The following is an 18,792-nucleotide window of genomic DNA, read 5'->3' on the forward strand; positions in this document are numbered from 1 at the left end:
AAAGAAATTTCCGTCTTACAAGCCTGAAGCAAAGCTGAATTTGCGATTGACTAACTGTTCAGAGAAGTTTCAGGGAGGTCAAATCGTGGTGTCTCCACTCAGATCTGCTCTAGGATGTCTCAGCAAACATTAATTTCCACCACATCTCACCTCTCGCTATGTGAGCGGCCTGCGCAAGCCCCCCTTTATTCTCCTTTCCATGTGGCATAGTCTTGATTCTTCCACCAAAGGTTCTTGAGAAATTGTCCAACAGATATAGATTTTTTTTTGAGTCTATTGTGCTTTAAAAAAAAAAAATATTTAAATAGTAAAGAAAATTGTTTACTGGAAGCGATTAGTTTGTTAACAGCTGCTGACAGTTGGCTTGTCTGGAGCTTTTTATAAAGAGCTTAAACTGAAGCAGCAGGCCAAAAAAACAAACTTAAGTGTTTCAACAATTAGAAAGTCACAGAGACTGTATGAAAGCCAGTAATGCAGCATGTCACCAGCTCCATACAAACGTGAGAATGTGACACATTCTCAGCAAGGTCCCATTCATTAATCATTTCCTGTCATTAGTGTCAGTCACTAGATCAGAATTTAAGAAAATTAATAAAGCACAGGCACTGACATTTACAACACAAACAAGTCAGTACCAATTAGTGAATTCACAGACTTACAGTCAAGGCACAGGCAAAAAGCAAACATACTATCACAAAACAGCCAGCAACTGCTGTAAAGCTCTCTAATGGTATGGTAAAGATAGACACATGGTATGGTACCATACTAAATGGTATGGTAAAGATAGACACACGGCTGAAAAAGCAGTTTCTTTGCATTTCTACATAGCACTGCATTGAAAGTGAAGGAGTGTCATATTAGGTTTTATTTATCTTCAAAAAAATTACAGAACCAGGAGTGTGATTGATTTATATTTAATCTAATATAGCTCATGACCATAAGTTACAGGAAAATTGAGGCAGCCTCACATAGTAAAGTAACATGGAGAAATCACAATTATTCTCAACAGTTTATTACAGGCGGTATATAAAACCTGTATTTTATCTTGTGAGTGCCCAATTGCATTTAAAATCAGGTTTACCCGTCTTCTCCTGAAGTTCTGTCCTCTTGTGGTGAAATCTCAGCACAAGGATCTCACGTTTATAGAACTTCTCTTGAATTTTTCTCACAAGAAAAACTGAAAGCTCTTTAGAACATATGCTTAAGAATTGTTTCATAGTCAACAGATTATCCGTTAGCAGTGTTTGTGTGCAGTTTTAGCTATCTACAGACACTGTTGACAGCCAATTTAATATCCAAAGAGAAGCTACTTGCTTTTGTCATTTCCTAGCAGATTAAGAAACCAAGAAAGCAAAATGGCATCAAAACACGAGGCAACAAAGATGGCCTCACACCTGGTAACTTCACTTCTGCTTGGATTAGCATCCCCTTAGTGATAAAGGTAGATGTACATTTCATTCAGTTATTTTTTTTATCAGCAAGCATGAACAAATGACACCATCACCAGCTATACTACATAATACTTAAAATGTGCATAGATATTGCAAGGGACCCCTTTTGCTCCCATTAGCAGCACTGAGAGGAGAGCGGAGATGCAGCGACTTGCAGCTGCATAATTAGAAGAGATTAAGATTCCAAAGGATGCTATCAAGGTTTTGGTTTGGCGGGTTTTTTTGGTGGGTTGGTTTTCTCCAGAAATACCAATATACTAATTGTCTGACATGGACACAAAGACTCTTCTTCAGTGTTGCTATCTCCCATTTCTATAGTATGGGAAAACTGAAGTTCTATATTCTACTTCCAACACTAGACTAGTCTATGACCTACAATTCAAGCAACCGCAAACCTGTGAACCTAAACATTTCCCGATTTTGTCACACAGAGTTCAACATCCCTCCCCACCCGGAAATAGCATACTACCACTCAAAAAAAATTGTCAGTAATTTTAGTGTTCTCTAATAAGTACATGTTTAATGGTACAAGACTTTCAAAAACATTCTTCAAAGAGAGAATACAAAAGTGGTTTTAGTAGGATATTGAGAACATTTGCAAGCATACTATAAACCTGTAGATCAAAAAACCAAAGTTGAGAAGTGATGACAGTTCTCATATGACATAACCTCATTTGAGTTACACATTTTAAAGCAGGAGTGGTACTGGGAGCCCCTGCATTGGGTCTGACTTCCAGGAGAAAGCAAGGACTAACATATAAAAACATTTACAGCAGCCCAGAGAAGCTTAACTGCACAATGATTGAAACACACACTGGTTCACAATATTTATTACAGTCTATTGCTTTAGATAAACCTGCTGCATGGTTAGTAAACCCAAACCACATTATAAGAACCAAGACAAAAAAAAAAAATTACATCACAAACCACATCTCTGTAAAAGGTATGCAATGGAGGTGAGCAGAGGCACAACTTTAACCATGAAAGTAAGAGCACAATGAAGATCCTCATATGTGAATACAGCTCTCCTGGTAGCAGATAATGAAGGTAAAAAAAAATCAGATTAACAGTACTAAACATAAGAAAGGTATAAATCAGAGCAATATTGTTATATCTGTATACAAAGAATACAGGGACTTTTTAAATACCCTTCTTTCATTCTCAATGACCTGTAAACACAACTCTCCTAAACCACCTTCCCTCTGTACCTGAACTAGTATATAAAGATCTATACAGAATGTGCAAATCCAATATAAGTATTTTTAGGCTCTCTTCTTCAAATAGAAGAAATACAAGGTTAAAAACATTAACACCACAGATTCCCTCTACCCAGTCTCTGCAGAAAGACATCAGTAGCAATATTGCCTAAGACATCCAAGTACAGAAGTAGCAAAACACTGGACTAAGAAATCCATAAGAATGCATGGCATACAAACAATAAATACAAACACATGTGGAAAGGGAAAAAACAGACAGTTATCAAGGGAAACCATTAACACTGGCAAATGAGAGTGAATTAGGACTTGTCAGGCTACAGCAGATCTGTTCCTAAAAAACTCGCATAACAATGGCTTAAGTAAACCTATAATGTTAACTGAGATCCAATTACACCTCAGGCAGACAGGCGTTATTCGTCTACTTGTTCGTTAAGATGCGATATCTGGTAGTTACATGCCATGCTCCATACTATTTAATAATTACATATTCATAAGTATTGCTAGACCAGGATGTTAGAAGTCAGATATCCAGCTATTTGGTTATTTGCTACTGCTGCCTTTTTATTACCACTGCACAGATTCTTTCTGCACCAATCAAACCTTTTAATATCCCTCATACCAATCTGCTATAGATTGAAGTTTGTGGAAAAATAAGTTAGACAAAAATATTACAGCCTACAAGGAGTATGGTACAATCTAGTTTTTGTAGTTAAGACTTCTGGCCCAAGAGTAACTTAAGAACAGTACCAGCCTGAGCAGAACACAGTTCTAGAGCATTTAAAATAGAGAGATGTTCAAATAGTCTGGATTTTATTTCAATGCTGCAAAGTGAACCAGAGACCAAAAAACTTTATATACACAAATCTCAAGTGTAGTCTAGAAGCTCAAGCAATAACTAAAGTTCACTCCCTTCAGAAGTTGCTTTACAGCATGTCCTTTGCTTTTTGGTATGAGTGCAGATGTGAACTTGGAATAGTCTCTGAGCTTCCACTCATGCTGAGAGTGAACTCATTCAGTGCAAACAACACACAAGTTAATTCAATTTACAGCTCTCAAACTAAAGTAAAAAGAATAAAAAGGCTTACTAGTGGTACCTACTGTTTGTAGATTATTACATCCTGTGGAACTTCTGCTTATCAGAAGGTCAGGTGATAACACTGAATATCAATAAAAGGATTCCTTTGGCCAGCATTTATACATTCCCATTACTGAGATGAAAGTAAAATTCTCTAGGTCTAGAAATAGGCACAGAAGCCTTCTCTGTGCCAAACACCTGGTGATCTCCATGCAACACTGATACAGCCGCAAAGACTTTAAAGGAATTTTCTTTTTTGAAAGATCTATTTACATACAAGGCCAAATCACAACATTGTCACCCTATGGAAGTAAGTTTTATAGTAAAACTTGACTTTCGGTGAATGCCCAACAGTTGTCTAACAACTCATTCGCAAGGTTGGAGTGCAATACAAAACTCACTACAAAAATCAGTTTTTATTCTTCATCTGAGTACCGAGAGGTTCAGTGTAGTTGCCAGCACTATAACAACATGGTTAAAGTCATTTTCTAGTAAATCAATATTGCCAGATAGGTACAGTCAGCCCACAGTTACAATTGACTTCTACCCAGTATAAGAGAACCTAGCAACAAGCCTCAAAAATCTCAGAGGCATCAACTTCTTAAGTCGTCAGTTCTGAATTTCATACGAATGTTGGGATTATTGACAATGACAAGGTCAGGCGTCCAATGTGTTGACTTCTTTGGAGCAGAAATAATGCACAACTATTGCATTAGGGTATCGAGCAAATGCACTGAAAGAGACAGAACACAAAAATCAACTGTCAATACAAACAGTTTCCCCTATTGAAACAAGAACATCCAAGTTGTGTCAGAATCAGAAAAAGAAGCTTACATGAAAGCTGACACTTTCCTGTTTAAATTATAGCCTGAATATATTCTTGAGAAAACCAGACAAAAGAATTCTATGGATTTTGTAAGAGTATCATTTAAAAAAACACAGTATCTATTTTCATTTCTATAGGCACACTACTTGGAAGTCACTGGTAACTAATTAAAGACTGGGTGACATACTGACATGATTGACCTTCAAAACTTTGTTGAACTTAACAGCATTAGAAAAATCCTAGACAACTAACACAATACTGCATATGCAAATTTAAATTCTGATGCTACATGCTACACACTAACAGCAAAAAATTGAATATGCACAGCAGTAAGTATATTTAGACCTATGTTCATTAAAGTGTTTTGGAAAAAAAACCTTTCCCTATCATTGTGAATGCTCCTGATATCTCAGAAGGGTTCACATCAACAAGAGAAACAATGAATAAGCTAGTCATGTGGCATTTCACTAGAGTTCAAATAGGAAAAAGGGCAAATAAAATTTGCATTCTATACCAACCCATAATTACCTACTACAAATGGTAGAAGAAAAGTTATTGGCATCCAGGTATCGAGTGAATTAGTTCTACTTTTAGATGTCTTAAGATAATTAGGCTACAAAATGTAGATCAGCCAGGGAACAACAAAGTCATCAGATATAGAAAACTATTACACGTGTATCTTAGTTTGAGATTCTTTATATCATCCTTCTTAATTCTAGTTAAGCAGCAGGTAGTAGGCACTGTTCTTAGAAAATCTTCCAAATTCAGTATGAGAAGTTATCTTCTACCTTCTAGAGTTGTGAAATAAGAAGTCTTACGAGTTTCTGAAGGGATTTTATTCCCCTTTGTTGAAAGCAGGATTAAACTCTTGCAATAAACCTCACTGACTAAAGCTTTGACGTTTTCCCAGCCACCCACTTGAGTGATGTAATTTCCAATTCAAACACTGTTCAAATGTCACCCTCATACTGCTGTCCTCTTCACGTATATACACATTTCAAGTTTGCAACATTCTTAGTTTAAGTGTACAAGATTCATATTTGATTCAGTTTCCCAAGCTTTAAGGCACATGCTTGCTCACCTGTTACCTATCTTCTTTTTACATACAGTGCACACTTTCTCCTCTGTAATAACGCACTTCACTTGCTGATGCAAGATCTGCTCCTCCTGGACCTACAGAAGAATAAAACCACCAAACTTGCTCAAAAAGCAATGCCACACCACAGCTCCCTTCTAGTCTGGTGAAACTGAAACCTGTCACAACGTTTAATTTTCAGTGGTTATACCTACATTAGCAAGTTGTGCAGCACAAAAGAAGCAGGTCTGTAGAACAGAGCATATAAATTGCAGGATTTTATTTTCGACCAGTCTGGTCCACAGACTAAGGCAGTCTAACCACTAAGGGGTGTTCAGGTAAACTACTGAAATGCATCATCTGGTTTAGTTTATTTGAAAGAAATCCAGTCCACGCTCTCCGAGATCATCCTGCAATGCACACTAGAGCTCTGTGAGTCAAGAGACTCACAGCAAAAGGACACACCTCATCCAAACTAAAATGAATGTACTTGCCATCTCCTGATAAAGGGACATTCAATCTACTTTATGCACATCTACTAATTTCAGGTGCACTACAGCACCATCTAGAGGACACACATTCTGTATAAGGAACAGATAATTTAAATATTGAGGATCAGTTTTAAAACACCATTCCTATAAATGACAGGTGGTGGGTACATACCCTCAGAAACTCAGCACGGAGAAGATTCTTGAGTACTTGATTAAATCTTTTCTTCTGGGCATTTTCTTCAAGGACTTTCTCTAAGAAGATCCGAATCTCATTAATCTGTGTATTTGCTGGGAGGAGGTTTATCGCCTGGAGCAAAATATACTTAGTTAGGAAGAATTAAAAAGGAATAGAGAACAAAATAGAATAGAAATTGACACATTTAGCTTGACACTGTTACAATCCATTCACCTGCCTACTCCAGTACCTTCTGCCAATAGTACAAACTGTGTACCTACAAGTCTTTCTTACCTTGGTGGTATCCAGTTTGCTGTGATGTAGTTCCAAAACCTGCAGAGCAGCCTGCAGATTGGCTTGAGGCTCCAGCACTTCCATCTTGATTGGTCCCAGACAATGAACACTAGGTGGGGAGAGATACATCCGGAGCAGTGACAGATAGACCTGTTGCACACAAAAGGAAAATTCTGAAACCACTGCACACATACACAGTTGACAGTGCTGGTAGAACCCAGGAATGGTACTAGTAAGTTGTTCCCATGCCATTCAAAATTCTGAAGTGCTCATTTAAACAGCTCTTACCTTAAAACAACGAAAACTGAAAAGTATCAATGATGTTCAAGGCCTTCTAAGACTTGCATTCTAAACTAAAGTTCTTCTATAAAACTAGTTTTAATCACACCTCCCTCATCTTATGTAACTCATTCATACTCTTTAGAAACCAACACTTCACTGGTTTTTAACATTAGGTTTTCTGTAGAAGTATGCGGAATACACACACAGTATTTTGTCTTCTGAATTACATCACAACTTTCGCTACAGAATATATGCTCAACTCCAGTGATACAGTAACAATAATAATTTAAAAAAAAAAAGAAATCAATCATCTAGTAATTCCAAGAGCTTATACATAGGTTCCTGTCCACCTACACAAACCCTGAAAAGTCTATACAGAGCGAAAATTTTAAACTCCCTAACATGGTATGAACCATTGTGCTGGTTTTGGCTGGCGTAGAGTTAGTTTTCTTCACAGTACCTAGTATGGGGCTACATTTTGGATTTGTGCTGGAAACAGCGTTGATAATACAGGGATGTTTTAGTTACTGCTGAGCAGTGCTTACACAGAGTCAAGGCCTCTTCTGCTTCTCACCCCACCCCACCAGCGAGCAGGCTGGGAGTGCACAAGAAGCTGGGAGGGGACACAGCCGGGACAGCTGACCCCAACTGACCAAAGGGCTATTCCATACCACATGACATCATGCTCAGCATATAAAGCTGGGGGAAGAAGAAGGAAGGGGGGGGATGTCCGGAGTGATGCCGTTTGTCTTCCCAAGTAACCTTTATGTGTGATGGAGCCCTGCTTTCCTGGAGATGGCTGAACACCTGCCTGCCAATGGGAAGTAGTGAATGAATTCCTTGTTTGCTTTGCTTGCGTGGCTTTTGCTTTCCCTATTAAACTGTCTTTATCTCAACCCACGAGTTTTCTGACTTCTATTCTTCTGATCCTCTCCCCCACCCCACTGTGGGGGTAGTGAGCAAGCGGCTGTGTGGTGCTTAGTTGCTAGCTGGGGTTAAACCACGACATACATCCTTACTGAAAAGGAAGACTGCAAAGATGAAGCTACTTACATCTTTGTTGCCATCTTTGTTTCTGTCATAATGTTTATGGCAGTAGCTAGAACAGAGAAGAATGAAGTGAAATGCAGGGACAGTTTTGAAACCCAGACAATCAGTCCACAGAAATTAACATTTAACAGCTTTGATTACTGAAGCCATCCAAGTTAACTGACTGTACATCCAATTCTGATCACTTAATCAAGCTGCACAACAATTACACCATTTACTCTGCATGACAATGCTGAGAAAAAGGGAGGTTTTGTGCAAGTCTCTCACTTCCAATCAACTTTAAAAGCTTTCATGCAGAAACTAAATTTAGTTCAGCTGTGTGAAAAAAGGAAAAAGATATCTCCAATCAACATATCATAGCATAAATACATGTGTACATATATCTAATTACTGTACCCGAATCACAAAGAGAAGGTGTTTATCAGTGTACACTGCATACCAGAGTTGAATGTCCTCTAACAGGTATTTGCTGAAACTAGCTCTAAAAGAAGCTATGCTGAACAGGCCCCAATGTTCAGATATACTTGCCAGGTCAGTTAATTCTGTTTTCACCCAAGTACTTCAGATTCACTCAGAAGGTTCCCCGACAGGATACATCTAGCAAAATGCCACATCTTTACTACAGAGGATTCTGCTAACTGAAGAAGCTTAACTTTGCCTCTGGGCTAGTAAGTGTCTCTCAAAAGAGAAAGAAAGCAAAACAACATGCAGAAGTTCACAAGCTAAGGGCAGGTGGAGACAAAGAACTCACTGACGGCAGTCATATTGCTCTAAAGAGCAATGACAGAAGAGCATGAAAAGGTAAGCCTCAAGGGTTCAGCATCATCATTTGTAAATGAACAGATACCTAGAAGAGTCTAAAAGTCAAGAAAACACGGAAACCCACAAGATCCTGAAGGCTTACAGCGTTCATGCTCCACATGCAGCAACAGTTCACTACACACCCTATCTACAGGGCAGTGAGTAAAAAAAGTGAAAAAATTCTTACTTTTCAGCCATGTTGGTGTCCTTCAAAATGTGAACATAAATAAACAGAGCTTGCTCATGCTTCCCCATACGACCCAAGAGCAGAGCACGTTCTTCTAGGAGACCTAGTGATAGCATAAACGATTAGTCAATAGCTACACAGAGAAAACAACATAAGCTCCATTAGTGACCAGACTAACAGAACTATAGTCTGAGCACAGGTTAAAGTTACACTGACACTGTAAGTCTACTTCACGCTAGCCTCAGTAACATTTTATGAATTCTTAAGTAACTTTAAGATACAACAAACTTCAGATCTGTTGAGCGATTCAGGCTCATCAAAAAGTTAAGCTAAATATTTAAGTGATAGGAGACACCACCAGGTCTTAGGCCAACAGTTACAGGACTCCTGCAGAGACTGGTAAACCCAACTGCGCCAGTAAAAACAGAGTTAGTATATACACCAGTGCCCTACAACTACAGATACAGCCATCTTTTCTGTTTCTAGTAACCATGATTCTACAATAAGTGAGGGGATTTTGCTGTACAATGCCATAAGCTAGGGTTTAGTTAACTTACGGAAATTGAACTCACCATCAAAGGGGAAGTCACTAATTAGTCGACTAGGTTCATACCAGCTAGACTTCTCCAGAAAAAGTAGAAGCTTTTTCCGGTAATCCCCCAAGTCTCCTCCTTCCTCCCCAGCAGGCACTGGAGTTTTATCTATATGGAAGAAAACAACATAAGCTATGGTAAGACAACTATTTCACTACACCAGTAGACAGAAGATAAACAAATCATTATGAGGAGGAACCAAATGCTGATGAAACTGTTATATGGGATTCTGGCGCACCTGCCAAATTATTTCAGCTCCGTAAAACACACCAAACAGCTGGTTAAACAATAGACTCCGTTATTCAAGACCCTTCCCTACCCTTAACATGTAGAATTCAGGGAGCAGTAGCTGCCACTACACTTAATCATGAACAAAGTGTCACTTGGTGCCATAAGATCTCTAGGGAGGCGATAAACTAGACTTCCCTGCAAACCCACAACTTTTGTTGCACCAGTTCCTTCATCACTTGGGATACCTTCTTCTGTATATGAACAGGAAAGGCTTACAGCAGTACATGTGTCCCATGCCCCTAGTCTTCCCACCAGAAAAGGCTAAACATACCTGCAGGGAAAGAATTGAGATATTCTTTCATTAAGCCCTGCACTTTCTCACAGTACAGCTGGATCAGACAGTTGTGAAAGTCTGCACCGGTTTCTTCCCAGACATGAATGATATGTTCCTGTAAATACACGTTCAGTTATAGAAACTTCCTCTGGGAAGTAATTTGTCACAAGCAGGCAACAGTTCCATGCTTGCCTTTACCAAGCTTGACTTCAGGATTTCATATATTTTAATTATTTTTCCTTTGCACAACAACAAATGGTTACCAGACTGGTGCCACAGCCAGTAGTTTGGCTACTTAGACCATGGGACTCGCTTTGAGAAACCTGGTCTACTAGGGCCTGATGGGGTCCATCTGTCAGAGAAGGGGAAGAGCATCTTCAGTCACAGGCTTGCCAAGCTGGTGAAGAGGGCTTTAAACTAAAGTTGCTGAGGGAGGGGAACCTCAATCCATCCCACTCCTACCAGTTTGATACCAGTGCCAGCAACAGATGCCCAGAGCCTGGAGGAGGATCACAGGTCAGCAGAAGAGCACCTGAAGAGCAGCACAAAGGAATTCCAGCCACTCCAGCCAGTAATTCAGCTTCATTGGGGGCCCAACTTAAATGTCTCTATGCAAACACACGTAGCATGGGGAATAAACAAGAGGAGTTAGACACATGCGCACGCCTGCAGGGCTATGATCTTATTGGCATCACAGAGACGTGGTGGGATGGCTCCTATGACTGGAGTGTTGGAATGGGAGGGTACAGGCTCTTTAGGAAGGACAGGCAGGGGAGATGAGGAGGGGGTGTCACCCTCTATGTCAATGACCAGCTGGAGTGCATGGAGCTCTGCCTGGGGATGGATGAGGAACCGACTGAGAGCTTCTGGGGCAGGATTAAAGGGAGGGTAGGGACACGTGACATTATAGTGGGGGTCTGCTACAGGCCACCCAACCAGGAAGACTGAGCGGATGAGGCCTTTATAGACAGATAGGAGCAGCCTCACATTCACAAGCCCTGGTCCTCATGAGGGACTTCAACCACCCTGATACCTGTTGGAGGGACAACACAGCAGGGCATAAGCAATCCGGGAGGTTCCTGGAATGTGTTGATAACTTCCTCCTCCAGGTGACAGAGGAGCCAACGAGGAGAGGTGCTATGCTGGACCTTGTTCTCACCAACAAGAAGGGGCTGGTGGGGAATGTGAAGCTCAAGGGCAGCCTTGGCTGCAGCGACCATAAAATGGTGGAGTTCAAGATCCTTAGGGCACCGAGGAGGGCACATAGCAAGCTCACTAGCCTGGAATTCAGGAGAGCAGACTTTGACCTCTTCAGGGATCTGCTTGGTAGAGTACCATGGGTTAAAGCCCTGGAGGAAAGAGGGGCCCAAGAAAGCTGGATAATATTCAAGGATGACCTCCTCCAATCTCAGGAGCGATGCATCCCAATAAAGAGGAAGTCAGGCAAAAACACCAGGAGGCCTGCATGGATGAACAAGGAGCTCCTGGACAAGCTCAAACACAAAAAGGAAGCCTACAGAGGGTGGAAGCAAGGACAGGCAGCCTGGAAGGAATAGAGAGAAATTGTCCAAGCAGCCAGGGATCCAGTTCGGAAAGCTAAAGCCCTGATAGAATTAAAGCTGGCCAGGGACGCCAAGGGCAACAAGAAAAGCTTCTATAGGTAAGTCAGTGATAAAAGGAAGACTAGGGAAAATGTGGGCCCTCTCCAGAGTGAAACAGGAGACCTGGTTACCCGGGATATGCAGAAGGCCGAGGTACTCAACAACTTTTTTGCCCAGTCTTCACTGGCAAGTGCTCAAGCCACACCACCCAAGTCACAGAAGGCAAAGGAGGGACTTGGAGAATGCAGAACCACTCACTGTAGGAGAAGATCAGGTCTGAGACCACCTAAGGAACCTGAAGGTGCACAAGTCCATGGGACCTGATGAGATGCATCTGTGGCTCCTGAGGGAACTGGCAGATGAAGTTGCTAAGCCACCATCCATCATATTTGAGAAGTCATGGCAGTCCAGTGAAATTCCCACAGACTGGAAAAGGGGAAACATAACCCCCATTTTTAAAAAGGGGAAAAAGGAAGACCTGGGGAACTACAGGCCAGTCAGGCTCACCTCTGCCTGGCAAGATCATGGAGCAGATCCTCCTGGAAACTATGCTAAGGCACATGGAAAATAAGGAGGTGATTGGTGACAGCCAACACGGCTTCACTAAGAGCAAATTGTGCCCAACAAGTCTGGTGGCCTTCTACGATGGGGTTACAGCGATGGTGGAGAAGGGAAGAGCAACTGACATCATCTACCTGGACTTGTGCAAAGCATTTGACACTGTCCCGCATGACATCCTTGTCTCTAAATTGGAGACACGGATTTGAGGGACAAACCACTCGGTGGATAAGGAACTGGCTGGATGGTTGTGCTCAAAGAGTTGTGGTCAACAGCTTGATGTCTAAGTGGAGACCAGTGATGAGTGGCATTCCTCAGGGACCGGCACTGTTTAACATCTTTGTCAGCAACATGGGCAGTGGGATTGAGTGCACCCTCAGCAAGCCTGCCAACAACACCAAGCTGTGCAGCGTGGTCGACATGCTGGAGGGAAGGGATGCCATCCAGAGGGACCTTGACAGGCTTGAGAGGTGGGCCCATGCAAACCTCATGAAGTTTAACAAGGCCAAGTGCAAGGTCCTGCACACGGGTCAGGACAATCCCAAGCACAAATACAGGCCAGGCAGAGAATGGATTGAGAGCAGCCCTGAGGAGAAGGCCTTGGTAGTGTTGGTTGATGAGCAGCTCAACATGACTTGGCAATGTGTGCTTGCAGCCCAGAAAGCCAACTGTATCCTGGGCTGCATAAAAAGAAGCATGACCAGCAGGTCAAGGGAGGCGATTCTCCCCCTCTACTCTGCTCTTGTGAGACCCTACCTGGAATACTGTGTTCAGCTCTGGGGCCCCCAACATAAGGAGGACATGGACCTGTTGGAGTGAGTCCAGAGGAGGGCCACGAAGATGACCAGCGGGCTGGAGCACCTCTCCTATGAAGACAGGCTGAGAGAGTTGGGGTTGTTCAGCCTGGAGAAGAGAAAGCTCCAGGGAGACCTTATAGCAGCCTTCCAGTACCTGAAGGGGGCCTACCAGAAAGCTGGAGAGGTACTTTTTACAAGGGCGTGTAGTGATAGGACAAGGGGTAATGGCTTTACACTGAAAAAGGGTAGATTTAGATTAGATATAAGGAAGAAATTCTTCACTATGAGGGTGGTGGGGCACTGGAACAGGTTGCCCAGAGAAGTTGTGGATGCCCCACCCCTGGAGGCATTCACAGCCAGACTGGATGGGCCTTTGAGCAACCTGGTATAGTGGAAGGTGTCCCTGCCCATGGCAGGGGAGTTGGAACTAGATGATCTTTAAGGTCCCTTCCAACCCAAACCATTCTATGATTCTAACTTAACAGCAAAGCTAGCATTCTCTAAGACAGCATCAGGCTCCAATGCCTGGAGAACTAAGGCCTTACACGTAACATATTGTACTGAATGTAATGCACTAGTACAGATTGAATTCTTACCAGATACGGAATAGTTAAGCTTTTAAAATTTTCTATCAAGAAACCGAGCACTTTGTCTCGTGGCAAAGCTTCCACTTCAGGGAGATCTTCTGTAAATATCTGTTTAAACAAAATTTTATTCACAGAATGGTGATTTTTTTTTTAATTTTTTTTTTTTTTTTTAATTAAAGTGCCACAGTGTATTTTCTCTGAGGTACTGAAGCCCAGCATACCATCACATATGTCCAAAGATAAGCACAAGAAGTATAAAAAAACTGAGCAGCTTATTTAGGCACTCAGAAGCTATCTTGCATCTGAAAGGATTAACAAACATCCCCACTTCTGCCTTAGTTAACACTCTTTTACAGTGCCCAATGTTTCCCAAATATAGGAAGTCAGTTCTATATCAAAGAGGAAAGGGAAAATAAGAAAGGCAAATTAACATTTGACATTTAAATATTCAACCAGGCTCTTGTGCAAAAAGCATGACATCAATAACATTAAATATTGTATCAAAAGTTCTTAGCTACCTATTACAAGATAAGGTATTCTAAGAATGGAAAAGCATGAGAAACTGAAAGGCTCTCCTAGTCTATCTACTGCTAATCTTACCACAGTACTGAACATAGAAAATATGAATTATATATTTAATTGGATTTAGCATTAATACATGCCTTCTTACACTGAGTTCTTCCAATTCCATACACTGCACTAAGAATCTCAATGGCAAGGTGCCTGTTTCAACCACACTTACCTTCAGTCCATCTTCAGGAAAATCTCTTAGCACCCAGACAGAGTAGGAAAATACCAAGTGCAAGTTCTCTGTGCCTGGAATACAAAAAGCAGCAGTGCTCAATGTTAAAATCCTAAAGATCTATCTACTCACAACACAAGCAGATGATTTCAGAGCCACCAAAGCTTAATTTACAGGAAGAATCCGGTTCGTTTCTTTTCCCCCGCTCAAGTCAACCAAATCACACATTCCAGGCTAAAGCCACAATTTCATTACTTTGCAAACATGATTTTAAAAAGGAACAAGAATTAACTCGAATACTAAGTGCCACCAAACATAACCAATTCAGACCAAAACCAAGCTCAGTTGTCTTAATCACATTCCAAAAGTCTTCCCTTACAATTTGTTTTTATTTGGATAGAAAAAGACTGTACTTTCACTTGTGTAATTTCCTTCAGTCCATTCCCAGCCTGCCCATCTAATGGCTTCTATAGCAAAAGGGTCAAATACTTCATAACAAGTAGTAAAGCATCACAGTACTGAACTAACTGGCATAGAAACTACATGACAGGTAATAACTTCTCAGCTTTTAAGAAAATTTAGGACCTGCCTCTTTAAAAGAATACTTTCAGTTGGACAATTTGGTTCACGAAGTTAATAAAACCTGTTAGGAAAACATGACTTCCCCCCACCCTCCTGATCAGAACCCACTGAGGCATTCACTGCCTGAACAATGCAAGAACACAACTATACAAGAACCAGAAACCTACACCAACCCTATAAAAAGGCAGTCATTGTTTGCTTTTCTTGCTTTTCTTCATCCTACAGTATCATCAGGAGTAAGTTACTTGTTTTACATATTTAAAACAAGCAGCATCTTCACAGTAGCAGTATTTTAAAAACAAGAAGATAAGTGCTATGAAGTAAAACGATTAAAATAGCCCCCAGAATAGCAGATTTCAAAGTTTCAGAAACAAAACGGTGACTTGGCAAACGGCACTAATGTCATGGGTCTGAACTTCAATTAACTTTCTGAATTAACAGGGCATTGTATGGTAATGGGTTTGCTAGCCTCACTGAGAAGATTTAAATAAAGAACAGGACAAATCATGGGAGTAAGTTCTCATGTAGAACAAGAGACAGAGAAGAAAAAGTCTAACTCCTTATAAACAAGTGTGAGATTAATTAGAATAGCTCCTTTCCAAGGCACTGATCAAGTTGCCTTTGCTGAAATCACGACCAAATCAAACATGAAGTTACAACCTACTCAAAATGGAAGAAGAAGAGGAACTCATCAAGTAACTACCAAAGCTTATAGATCAGAATATTAAAAGGCCAACATCACACCACAAAACAAAACAACTGGCTCCCTCAGCACATAACATTCAGCTGCATAGAGATTTACACTGAAGATCATAGGCAAGGATGCTTTGTGCTGCTAGAATTAAAGCAGACGCTGAATTTCTAAACTTTATCAGGAACAAATCACTGATTTAAATATGAGCTATAATAGGAAGAAGTTCTGCATAACACTATTCTAACAGATAAGGAATACTGTAATACAGAACACTATCTACCACCTAATCAAATACATCATTCTCTTGTGCTTAACTCTGCACAGATAAAGTATATTTTTGATGGGCATGGCCAATCACAGAATTAACAATTAATATTTGCTTTGATGCAATAAGTGCTTACTCTGTTGATATATGGCAAGTATCAAACCCAACTCAGTAATACATACTTGATGACTTAAAAGACCACAGCTACAAGCCTGGATAAAATTTTCTGTAATTACCCGAGAACTATTTAAGAACATTTCATTAAATGCCTAAAAACCTATAGACAAGAGATGACTAAAGAAGAGTTTCTACTTCACTCAGAATGTAAGTGAAAGCAACTAAAAACACATCCTGCATAATTAAAATTTAAAAATCATTTTAAAAAAAATCAATTACTACTTAGATTAGAATCTCATAACTACAGAAGCCTTACCAAAGGGTGAGCAGAGGAAAAAAAAAAATCTGTAGAAACCCCATAGTCTGAAATGCTTTTATCATCTTATTCAAGGGACTCCCAGAAGTAACACTTATCAATTAATCAAGGTAGAATGGGTAGTGCAGTTAAAAAACACACACGCAGAGTATTACACTTCTGCTATTTACTTGGAGGGAAAAGCTGCGACACTAGCGTAAAACATTCCATTTATTAGCAATAGTTAACTTTCTAGATTGTTTCCACGCTGCTTCATTACTCCGAAGTGAACGGACCCAAATATTCTTTATCAAAGAGCTGAGCAAGAAGCATACAGGAAAACTGATTTTCAGGAGGTCCTGAAGCACCAGAGAAGTTCCAGAAGACCAAGAGAAATTTAGCAAGCTGCCAAAATTTTAGAAAAGTATTCCAGACAACTTGGATAATTATAGGTCTTAAACATCATCAGTCTCAGGTAAAACAAACAAACAGCTGACATCTGTCATCTTGACAAATTCATCTTGATTGACCTAATTATTTTTTTAAAAATATTAGAAGTTTGTTTTGTAAATCTGTATGCTTAATATAACATACCTACACTTCTCTAAGATGAGTGACATTACCAAATGACACCAGCGAATAAGTTTGAGAGACATGGCACAAACAGGAAAGGTCTCAACGTCATTGTAAGTAATGTATTATCACTGAATAAACGTAATGTATTATCACTGAATAAACATGTTGTTAACAGAAGCCAGCAGGAGTTCTTAAAAGAAGTAATTATAGAAAAAAATATCAAACTTTGCCAACAGTGTAAGACTAGGAGATGAACAAAGGTATTTCCCTCATAAACTACTCACTACCAAACTAGTAGGGTGATACATTTAAAGAGTTGTGCATTTAGAAATAAATAATATTATTGGATGGGAGGGGACTATTCTCAAAAGTAGCAAAACCAAAAAAGGACTTCGGAGTTCACAATGCATAGTCAACCAAGCAAGTTCCTACCATGATGCTGTGACCAGCAACTACAACTGTTAGGTTATAACCTATATCTACCTATACACAGAAAACAAAAACTTCATATAGGATTCTTCATCTCAGGAAAGATACTACAAGACCCAGCAACTGGAAGTCAGAATTTCAGTTGGAAAGCCTAACCAAGAAGTCAGACTTTCCTTTTGTCAGTGATGGTAAATCATCACTGGAAGAAAATTCAAAATACTATGGTGTATTTCCTACCAATGGAAATTTTTACCAGAAATAAGGAATGTTTTCCAATAAGATAGTCAAGTTTCAACAAGACGCTCATGAACTAATCTTTGAAGTTTGCATTATGCAAGAAACCAGACAAGATGACAAGGATACCTTTTAGCTTGATAAGTCTCTAGCAAGTTGCTGAACAGTAGAAAAACCGCTAAGCCCAATAAGAGTAACACCTTCGCAAAAACAATGCTCTCCTTCACACTCACCCAAATGCTGCAGATATTGCACTGTCCTCTCATGACCCTTCAAAGGTGAGTTGGCTTTCTTTGACTGATCCACCAGTACCTGTAATGCTTTCAGAAAAACAAAAAGGTTCATTCCTTTGTAATCACAAGTATCATTCCAACTTGAATGACAAAAAAGTGCATTTTTCCTGTTCTGCTACCAGAGACAAAATTTTGTTTTAAACACACAGGCCAAACGGGTAACTGGAACAAAGACCGATTTAATCACAAGACAGACCCAGAAACCAGAAACAAAGTCTCTTCAGAATATTGCCTGCTCACTGAAGACAAGTTAAAACTCAATACTAGGAATACCTGCTCCTAGCCCTTCTCCTCTCCCCACCCCAAGTTCATACCTACCTTTCTCATGCAGACCTTTCTTCTCATACAGTATTATCAGCTCACTATATTTGTGTGCCTTCTTTAGTACATGCTCACTCTCCTCAATATGGCAGTGATTGTTCTCCAGACGTAGCAATGGTGCCACCAGTGCTACATTTGTCTGCAAGCAAAAAGGGAGCACTTAAACATGCGCACCTCCTAACCTTATAGTACAAAACGAGTTGGAAGGGGGGGAAGTCTTATAGCATAAGAAGTGACAGTTTAACATCTTAGAACAAGGCCCATCTTCATTTCCCTAATTTGTTGGGACAGAAAGAAAACAATGTATCAGAGCTATTTCCCCCCCCCCCCCCCCTTCCAGAATAAAGGTCAGCTTTGAAAAACATTGTTGACAGCAAAGATCATACTCTCCTGCATTTAACAGTACAAGGCAACTTCAAAACAGACAGGCAAGGCCACATTCTTTTGAGAGGCACCGACCAGAAACAGACACATCTGCTTTATTCCATGAAACTAGTTCCTGATCAGCGAGCAAACCAGCTAACACCAAAGTTTCTCAGATCATTTTTAGACGAAAGACAGACAGTTGTGTGATAATTTCTGAAGTAGCTCCTTATCCTCCTTCTCAAATGTTTCAGCC

General features: G+C 40.3%; 2 protein-coding genes across 2 annotated transcripts in view; one reads left to right on the top strand and one right to left on the bottom strand.

The window, feature by feature from the left end:
- Window positions 1–18,792, top strand: part of CAPN3 (calpain 3) — a 233,842-nt gene that overhangs the window by 112,128 nt on the left and 102,922 nt on the right. The gene's annotated exons all lie outside the window — the stretch shown is intronic.
- Window positions 2,266–18,792, bottom strand: part of VPS39 (VPS39 subunit of HOPS complex) — a 30,187-nt gene continuing 13,660 nt past the window's right edge. The window contains exons 14-25 of the mRNA XM_075502777.1: window positions 18,171–18,312; window positions 17,793–17,879; window positions 14,368–14,441; window positions 13,635–13,733; window positions 10,080–10,197; window positions 9,497–9,625; window positions 8,925–9,027; window positions 7,940–7,985; window positions 6,605–6,754; window positions 6,308–6,442; window positions 5,651–5,742; window positions 2,266–4,476 (exon numbers count right to left, since the gene is read on the bottom strand). Of these exons, the coding sequence (XP_075358892.1) occupies window positions 4,401–4,476; window positions 5,651–5,742; window positions 6,308–6,442; window positions 6,605–6,754; window positions 7,940–7,985; window positions 8,925–9,027; window positions 9,497–9,625; window positions 10,080–10,197; window positions 13,635–13,733; window positions 14,368–14,441; window positions 17,793–17,879; window positions 18,171–18,312 (1,251 nt within the window). The 3' untranslated portion in view covers window positions 2,266–4,400. The remainder of the gene's footprint in view (window positions 4,477–5,650; window positions 5,743–6,307; window positions 6,443–6,604; window positions 6,755–7,939; window positions 7,986–8,924; window positions 9,028–9,496; window positions 9,626–10,079; window positions 10,198–13,634; window positions 13,734–14,367; window positions 14,442–17,792; window positions 17,880–18,170; window positions 18,313–18,792) is intronic.

This window comes from Mycteria americana, chromosome 5 (assembly GCF_035582795.1).
Source record: "Mycteria americana isolate JAX WOST 10 ecotype Jacksonville Zoo and Gardens chromosome 5, USCA_MyAme_1.0, whole genome shotgun sequence".
NCBI classification, from domain to species: Eukaryota; Metazoa; Chordata; class Aves; order Ciconiiformes; family Ciconiidae; genus Mycteria; species Mycteria americana.